Source organism: Myxocyprinus asiaticus, chromosome 49 (genome assembly GCF_019703515.2).
Source record: "Myxocyprinus asiaticus isolate MX2 ecotype Aquarium Trade chromosome 49, UBuf_Myxa_2, whole genome shotgun sequence".
NCBI classification, from domain to species: Eukaryota; Metazoa; Chordata; class Actinopteri; order Cypriniformes; family Catostomidae; genus Myxocyprinus; species Myxocyprinus asiaticus.
Genome location: NC_059392.1, coordinates 675,001 through 685,000, shown reverse-complemented (window position 1 = coordinate 685,000; position 10,000 = coordinate 675,001). Strand labels below are relative to the sequence as shown.

The window sequence follows — 10,000 nt, the reverse complement described above, 5'->3', positions numbered from 1 at the left end:
GTCAGGAAGCAGACAAACTGGTTAATACAAACATCTGCTAGCTGCCTTGAGACATCACACAGGTCACATAAACTACAACACATAGAGACTGTATCACCTAGATATCATATAGAGACTGTGTCTGTTCCCCGAACTACCAAACACAAAACCCTTCACTAATTAATTTAGAAAAAATATTATTAAGGTCAAACTTGAAAAACATTTTTTTGAAGATAAACATCATATAAAGGTAGGACTACTAAACATTAGATCTCTTTCAACCAAAGTACTAATTGTAAATAAAATGAATACAGATCTTAGTTTGGATGCGCTCTGTTTGACCGAAACCTGGCTTAAACTGGATGAATAAATTAGTTTGTTATTACAAATTTGTATTGATTCCATTCATAAGACAAACAAACACAACATAAAATACGGAATCAATTATATACATTAAATCCCTCTCCCCGAACCCCCCCCCCCCCGCCCCAATTAAAAAACATGCACATACACATAAAACTAGAAATCCCTCTCCACTGCCCCTCCCTGAGAACCCTCCAAAAAAGCCAAATATCCACGCCACTTCCTATCAAGCAAATCCTATTTTCCCAGCCTTCTAAAAACCACCTCCTGAAATGCTGCCACCTCACATATCTCCCGAACCACTCCCGAAACGAGGGTGCGCCAGCCGACTTCCACCCCCTGAAGATGATTTGTCTGCCCACCATAACTACTGCAAGGACCCAACTTTTTCAACGACTATCCCCAATATTAATGACCGCCCCATCGCCTAAGATGCAGCGTCTGGGGCAAAATGAAAATTGAGTGTCCAATACGTCACACATAAAGCTCTGAACCCTCAACCAAAATTCTTGGATCTTAACACCCCCCCAAAAAACATGGGTTGTGTCCCTGTCTTCTGATTGGCATTGCCAGCAGGTGGGTGTGTCTTTAAGACCAAGCCTATACAATCTAGAGGGGGTCCAATAGAATCAGTGCAAAATCTTAAATTGCATCAGGCGCACCCTTGCATCTCTAGATGCAGACTTGATGTTTTTTAGAATCCTAGCCCACACTCCCTCCTCCAATACCAAGTTTAAATCTTTCTCACATAATCTCTTGAGAGAAGTTGAAGCTCCATCCCCCAGACTCTGAATTAGCAGGGATTAATACACTGATGACCTTTTCCAAAGATCTCAACACTCAGCTCTCATATAGGTCACCGAGTGTAGTAACCTCCCTCACAATCCACTCTGTCCAGCTGAAAGGGGACTTATTAATACATAATTTGGGGTTCAGCCATATGCTCGAGGCAACATTTAAATAAATGTCTGAATTAAATACTCTGGACACTTTTGTCCATACCGCATGCAAATGTGAGATAACAGGGTGTAACTTAACTTCTCCGGTTAGTTTAATAGAAAGGCTTTGTAATAGCAAAATAGGGGCAAGAACTTCCTGTTCAATACAAAACCAGGGAGGGGCTCTCTAGGTGGAAGCGACCAATGAGCCAAATGTCTGAGACCGAATGCATAATAATAAAACAAAATCTTGGGTAGGCCTAACACACATTTGTCAATCGGCTTATGTAACTTACTGAAATGTAATCCGGGACGTTTACCATTCCAAATGAAGGACTTCGCTATGCTATCAAATTGCTTGAAATAAGAGAGGGGGACATCTACAGGGAGAGATTGTAGCAGGTAGTTGAATTTTGGAATATAATTCATTTTAATAACATTAACTTTCCCAATCATAGATAAATGTAATAAAGCCCACCTGCCCACTTCGCTTGAAAACCTTTTTATTAAAGGGTCAAAATTAACTCTAACTAAATCACACAAATTTGCTGGGAATAAAATCCCCAAATACTTAATGCCCTGTTTGGGCCACTGGAAGGCACCCGGCTGAAAGGCCGTTACTGGACAATACACTGTCAGAGCCAAAGCTTCAGATTTAGACCAATTGACTTTGTATCCTGAGAACTTAGAAAAGGAAGTAATAATTCTGTGGAGGTAAGGCATAGATGTAGTGGGGTCGGAGACAAATAATAAAATATAATCTGCGTAAAGCAGAAGCTTATACGCCATACCTCCTGCCACCACCCCTGGAAAATCATCCTCCTTCCTTATCGTGGCTGCTAATGGTTCCAGGGCAAGACAGAACAATAATGGGGAAAGAGGACAACGCTGCCGGACACTTACAGACACACACACACACACACACACACACACACACACACACACACACACACACACACAGAGACATACACACACTCACACACACACACACACACACACATACATACACACTCACACAGACATACGTACACACTCATACACACTCATACACACACACAGACATACATACACACTCACACACAGACATACGTACACACTCATACACACTCATACACACACACAGACATACATACACACTCACACACTTACACAGACATACACACTCACACACTTACACACACACACACACACACACACACACACACACACACACACACACACACACACACACACACAATGGTATAATGTCAGTATATGTTTTGTATAGGAAGTCCTCGATGGTGATTTGTCGTGCTGGTTTCTCTGGTTCACCCAAAATTGACAAAACATGAAGGAACTTCTTATATGTGAGAGGAGGAGAGCCGCCGTTTGTCTTTATAATGCTGAAGAGAGAGAAATAACCACATGTTTGTACTTTAACACACTCATATATATTACATATATCAATAATTAAAGAAAAAGTTGCCCAAAATAAAATGTAAATTCTGTAATCATTTACCCACCCTCATGTCGTTCCAAACCCGAATGACTTTCTTGAACAGTGTAAAAATTTTGCTGAACAGAAAAAAAGTCATACAAGTTTGTAACAACATGAGGGCGAGTAAATTATGAACATTTTATTTTCGAGTAAACCATCGCTTTTATTAATATCAGCTCTTCATCATGGCGTCACACCTCTTTGATCTATCGTTAACATTCATAACATTAATTTTCATATACATCGTTGATTTTCAATTATTTTCAATGACAGTTCGCTTCAGACATCCTCCATAAAGTTCACTTTTACCACATTAAAGTGCACAAACACGACTCTTGTGTTTAAATATAAGTATTAATAGTTAAAAATATACTGCTTAATATTTAATCCTCGATTAACTAGAAACAAAATTCAGCCGTTCAACAGAAACTACACTCTCGCATCTGATTGGACACCAGCCAGCTCTCCTCGCATACTATTGGATGAGCACATCCATGTGATTCGTCAAAAAGGCTTTTGATTGGTCATCATACAAACGCTCAAATTTCTCAGCATGTAATTGGACATCGCGACTGTCACTCAAATGTAAAGCAGCCGTGATCGCCATGTTTACTCAAAATATAATAATGGAATATTGCGTTTTAAACTTTGAGTTATTAATATCTTTGAGTGATCAGCCCATAACCACATCCTCCACAGCTTTAGTAATAAAAACGTTGAGTTAAAATGCGTTATTACAAAAAAGAAATTATATTATTTCTTATATGCTAAAATGAGAACTTTCCTGACCCATGACTTATAACAAAATCTTTTATATTTTAAAAATATATTTATTTTTATATTTTTCGATTATTTGTCTTCTTTATCTTATTTATGGATACATTTTGGTTGATTTATACATTTTTATTTTATTTTTTTTTTTTTTTATAATTCTTTTTAATTTTTTGTAATTTTTATTATTTGTGGATTTCTTTCTATATAAATGTTCAATAAGATCAAACAATGTATGAATACAACCACTGAGTCATAAAGACAAGTACAGGTCAAGGAAAAAAATGAACAAATAATAAATAATAACAAATAATAACGCACCATTTGTGGACTTTTTAGACGGTCCTTTACCCACCATAGGCACATTTTCCAACTTATATCAATGTTAAATTAGCTATCTGGAACGATTTCACCATGGCGCCATCTGACCAGCGCAAATACGGGACAAATCGCGTCCTGTATTGATTCGATACGAGACGCATCATTTTATCTTTAAATACGGGACAGGTGGCAACCCTAATCCAGACACACACAAACGTGTAAAATATTTAATGTGTGTGTGTGTGTGTGTGTGTGTGTTAAAAATAAATATGTATAAATGATCATTGAAGACTAGAATATTCTAAATGGGGTGTCTAATTATATGATCATTAATTACCTCACCCTGCACAGAATCCTCTCTGTCGGGTGTTCCAACTATGAACACTAGATGGAGCCAAAATACGCACGAATTTTATTTTATTTTTATTTATTTTTATTTTTTTATTGCCTAGGAAAAACATACAGTACATAAATAACAAATACAGATGTACAAACTTAATAAAAATAGTACATACAAATATAAGCGAGAAGCACCAAATATACAAATATAATGTATTACATACCAAAGTTTAACAAAATAATTTAAGAGGTAGCACAGGGTTACTATCTTAAGGGCTGTGGAGTTCCTAGAAGGTGAAATAGTTTGGATGTATTGCTCGATTTATTTAAAAATAAATAAATAAATAAATAAATAAATAAGGGTTTTTGATGACTGAATTTACATCGATGAATGTGAAATTTGGCAAGTAATACATTAAAAATAATATACTCATTCTTTTTTGCATTGTTGATGCTATAGAAACCAAACAACAAATCCTTAAACAACATTGAGAAACGCAAAAGTAAGTTCTGGTTAATAAACTAACAAAAATCTATCCAAATAACTACGAATCATTAATTTCAGTGAATTAACGTTTCTGTCATATTGCGTCATCAAACACGCCCCCTCCACCATGTAAGGAGGCATTTGTAAACAAAAGTAATGCGTTTCTCCGTTACAAACGAAACATCATTATTGTGCAAAACATTAAAGTATATATATATATATATATATATATAGAAACGTTGAATAATATTTCATGAATGTGTTAAATATGAAAAATAAATACGGTGAAAAACAAATAGAGACAAAAAATATGTTACTGTGTTTGACCTTTATTTGTTAACCAGAGATCATTGAGATCAAAATAGTGCTTGAATATTTCTATGGAAATTTCACTTGTGTTTCTCAGGTTCAACACCTTCATCAACGTGCAAAATGACTGACAGGCAGAGAGAGTTTCTGATTGGCTAGAAAGCGCGGGCCGCGTGATTTCTCACCACACCTATTTAACTGATATCTGTCAGCTGATGTTTTAAAAGAAATCGTTTACAGCATCTTTAAAATAAAATATATACAAAAGGAAAATTTGAAAGGGATCTGAATTGAATAACAGAACAAAATAGAATCAAATTTTTTCTTATCACCTTAAAATCACTATATTTGACATAAAAATGCAAGAACATGAATCACACAACAATAATTTATTTGATTATTTTATCCCACCACTTGATGAACCAATACATATGAGCTCATGTTTTATTGGATCACAAGTACTCCAATATAATAGTAAAGAAACAGAATGTGTGTCAGTGCTGTGGGCGTGTTTATGTGTGGTAGCTCCGCCCACCCCGTTTAACGCGTGTTCAGTTGAGAATCACTGACAGTCTGTTTGTATGTTATTACATCAACAGAGTAACAGCTACAGGAACATTACAACATTAGTGTGTTTGATTTGTGATGGTGTTTGTTTAAAGAGACAAAGAAGTGGAGGACAGGAGAAAGACTGCAAACTACAGCCAACAGTGAGTATTCATTTATAATTATATTTATTTATCACACATTATACATTTTTCACATATACAGTGATATGTCTTTGTTTTCACATATCCCAGCTAAGCTGGGGTCAGAGTGCAGGATCAGCCATGATACGGCGCCCCTGGAGCAGATAGGGTCAAGGGCCTTGCTCAAGGGCCCAACAGTGGCATCTCGGCGGTGCTGGGGCTTGAACCCCCAAGCCTTAACCGCCAAGCCACCACTGCCCCCAAACACATATACTTAACAGATAACCTCCACTGTAAACATACACTAAATACACAATGAATGTGTATTTAGTGTGAAAGTGAGTGTGAAATCTCGACTGACTCATTTCAGTGTTGGAAGTGAGATTTCTGTTTGTGTTAGTTATTTCTGTTTTTCACAGGTGTTAGTTTGTAGTTTCTCAAGAACACTTGTGAAATCTGAATGTTGTTAGACTAGTCTGTTGTGCAAGTTTATACAGTCAGTGATATGTGTGTGTGTAACATTTCTGTGATGTTCTGTGAATTGTTCACACTATGAGATGTCCTCACTAATATAGACGCAGTGGTTTTAATTCAGAAGTCATCATATTTTCTACAATGTAACCATTACTTAAACCTGTTAGTATCAGTAGATAAAAAAATAATAATAATATATAAATACATAAATAAATAAAACAGGATTTGGCTGATTTATGAGTCTTTTTATGTAGTGAAAATGCCCTCTAAACCTGTACACACAGTGGTTGAAATCCCGCATGTAATTAAACTGCCCAGGAAAGATCATCGTTTGTTTTAATATCACCTTCCAGGACTTTCCATCTTCTAATGTTCCTGATGTATATATTGTACACACTCATTTCCTCTGAATTTCTCATTATCACTGTGCTGGGTTGACCTGGTCTATCTGGACAATAGAGGTGAAAAGGAAACCAGTAAAGCATTTGACTCAGTCCAGATTTCTCAAGAATTTCCAAAGACAAACTCGGATAACATCTCATATCTTTTGTCACTTCACAAATAACACGAGAGAGAGACAGAGTGTGTGTTAATGTTATTGTGTGTGTCTCTAGCTGATATTCTGGCGTCAAACAGGCGTTGATTACGGACCAATGAAGAAGATCAACTCAATGTTTTCAACGCTACAGGAGAAACTCCACAGATCCAGTGAGTCTCTCTCAAGCACACAGTGAAAACAGAAATTTGATTTTTGATAAATATAGAGATGTTTTTGTCTCCTGTTGGAAATTAAATATGTTTACAAGGTCCAGGCGCCTTAAGCCCAACCCAAAAATGAAAACTGTGTCATGATTTACTAATTTCTGGGTAAACGATCTTTGTAAGATCTGACAGGCTCCAATGTCAGATAAGACCGGGTTCTAGAGTTGAGATGTTTCTGTAGTACGGCCGTAGATTCTTATGAGTTATACTCTTCAAAATAAAGGTTCTTCAGTGGTTCTCAGCTTCAATAAAGAGCCGTTTTTGGCTGAGAGACTATATGGTGCTTTGTAGATGAATAAAGTTATTTACATTTCAACAGATGTTCTTCAGATCAGTGTATACGTTATTTCATACAGCACGTTCACATGCACATTCTTAAGGCCTAGGTATACTTCATTTTTGCGCGTTCCAGATCGGATCACGCCCGGCCGACCACGTTGCCTTTCTGAGTATACTTTTCTGACCGTGAACGAATAGGAATGCGTTCGACGCACGCGCACTACAACAACTGCTTTGTGACACTCTTTTAGTACAGTCAATGTCCCGTGCATGCGCAAACGTTGCGCACAGCCGAGAATTGCTGAAAGTGCAATTTGTGTCACACACACTGTGCGCGGAGCAATCCGCAACACGGACACCTGAAGTATACTTTGGCCTTTACACGATTATGCTTAATAACCCGACAACATATGTGGTCATGTAAACGCGATAAATTGCGTTCCTTTATTGGTGTAAGGTCATAAACGGCTTAAGATTAAACCAGTTGGGGGCCTGGTTAGCTCAGCAAGTAAAGACGCTGACTACCACACCTGGAGTCGCCAGTTTGAATCCAGGGCGTGCTGAGTGACTCCAGTCAGGCTTCCTTAGCAACCAATTGGCCTGGTTGCTAAGGGTGGGTAGGGTCACGTTGGGGTAACTTCCTCGTGGTCGCTATAATGTGGTTCTTGCTCTCGGTGGGGCACGTGGTGAGTTTTGCGTAGACACTGCGGAGACCTAGCGCGTGTGGAGGCTCACGCTATTCTCCGCGGCGTCAACGCACAACAAGCCACGTGATAAGATGTGCGGATTGACGGTCTCAGACGCGGAGGCAACTGTGATTCATCCTCCGCCAACCGGATTGAGGTTAGTAACCACGCCACCACGAGGACCTAGAGCGCATTGGGAATTGGGCATGCCAAATTGGGGAGAAAAATCCCCCCCCCCCCCCCCCCCCCAAAAATAAACCGCTAGACATGGGTAGATTTTTGCTCATTATGCCAATTTCTAGTGCCATGTAAACACCGTTACTGCCAGCTTATCCTATGTGCGCACATATTGAGTGCACATCTCTTCATGGTTTGACGTCAAAAGCATAGAATAAAGCGATTATTTCAAATCTCATGTAAACACAGTTTTCTTGCTTTGTCAGATTTTTTAAATAAGCTGATTTTTGGGAGTAATCAGTGTGTTGGTGTGCATGTAAACGTGAACTATAAAGAACTAGAGAATCAAAAGTTCTTTATGGAACTTTAAAATATTTAATGACATTCTGTTTTGATACGTTGTTTGAGTTGAAGGTGAATGTGAGGTTTCAGAGACAGAACATTACACACAGTCTCATGTTTCTCATATTATAATGTTGTTTGTTTAATAGTTTTATGTCATTTTTGGGGGGGTCATTATTGTGTTGATTTGTGAATTGGAAACATCAGTAATGAGACATTGACTCAGTATTCTGTTTTATGTCACAACTGTTCAACAGATGTTGAAACACGCTTGAGATGTTCTGTAGATGTTTTCCACTGAGGTTTTAGAATGAATGTTTGTGAGGCACTTCATACCTTACACCCACACACTGGAAGCATTGTTCCAATTGTGGTTTCTCCACATTGAGGTGCCAGGTTTGATTATCTGTTTCAAAAAAGAACTAACGGTGTATGCACATCTAAGGTGCTGTTGTGTGTTTGTGTGTTTGATTCTTTCTTTGTTTAATCAGAGAAATTTTAACCAAACAGCCATTACAGCCAAATAGATTCAACATGCAATAAGTTATATACAGTCCCCTCGCAGGGACGTCCATTTACATTTTCGAGTGACTCAAATGATTGAAGTTTCACTGAAATGTATCAGACCCTACCAACGCTGTTTTTAGTGTGTGAGATATTTGTATATGTAACTCGAAACAGTCAGAGGTCGTTTGGAGTCTGATTGATATAGAGTCAGATTGGATCGATCTCTGATTCCGTTCTGGTTGTGATCCGTTAGAGAGCAGCAATGACTCCGCGTCACATCAGTCAATAACAGCGCCTTCAGCGACCCCGTCCGGCCGTGAGAGGAATTACACCGGACAGCTGTTCTTTGAGTATCTGCTGGTGGTCAGTCTGAGGAAGAAGAGTAATGAGGAAGGTTACGAACCGCACATCACTTACCAATTCCCAAAGGTCAGATCAAAACAACACTCACACATGGCTGTCTGCATGAGATATAATGGCATATTAAATCGTGTGCATTGCATTGTGTGATGATGTGTATGTAGCGTGACGTGATGGGACGTTCACAGCGCGAGGAAGAGGAGAAGTGTATGAAAGCTGCTCATCTCTTCTGCTTTCCTGAAGGAATCAACTGGGCTCCTTTAACAGAATACAGAAGGTAGCACACACAGTACAAATATATCTCTGTTTCCTGTGTGAAACCACACATGCACGTTTGCACACGGATGCAGGCAGAATAAGACATTTAACACACTTACAGGAAGTTTGTGAGTTGAAAACATTCATCTTGCATGGAAAGCAAACATGTTAAAAATCTCAAACATTCAGACACCCGTGGTGCTGCTAAATGACCCATTAAGACTTTTATGTCCAATAATAATAAATGCATTTAATAAAAAACTGATTCATTATAATAAATTATAATATTTTAATAAATAAAATATTATAATATTATTTTTAGTTGCCATTTCTCATTTTCAATACTGTTAAAGGTGCTGTAAGGTACGCAAAAATGTTCCTACTCCGAGAGATATTACTGAAATAAGTGTCGTGAGATATCTCACCGGTCTCTGTGACAGCTCTAGACTCTAAACAGCAAATGAAAATGTGTCCATGGACAA

The 10,000-nt window shown here is 38.1% G+C and overlaps 1 protein-coding gene across 2 annotated transcripts in view; it reads left to right on the top strand.

The window, feature by feature from the left end:
- Positions 1 to 5,554: 5,554 nt before the first annotated feature.
- LOC127438386 (DENN domain-containing protein 2D-like) overlaps positions 5,555 to 10,000 on the top strand; it is a 10,823-nt gene continuing 6,377 nt past the window's right edge. The window contains exons 1-4 of one of the 2 annotated variants that reach the window (XM_051693937.1): positions 5,555 to 5,694; positions 6,762 to 6,855; positions 9,154 to 9,329; positions 9,449 to 9,537. In XM_051693937.1, the coding sequence (XP_051549897.1) occupies positions 5,566 to 5,694; positions 6,762 to 6,855; positions 9,154 to 9,329; positions 9,449 to 9,537 (488 nt within the window). In that variant the 5' untranslated portion in view covers positions 5,555 to 5,565. Of the gene's footprint in view, positions 5,695 to 6,761; positions 6,856 to 9,153; positions 9,330 to 9,424; positions 9,538 to 10,000 lie in introns of both variants that reach the window. The other variant, XM_051693936.1, reaches the window with a different exon arrangement.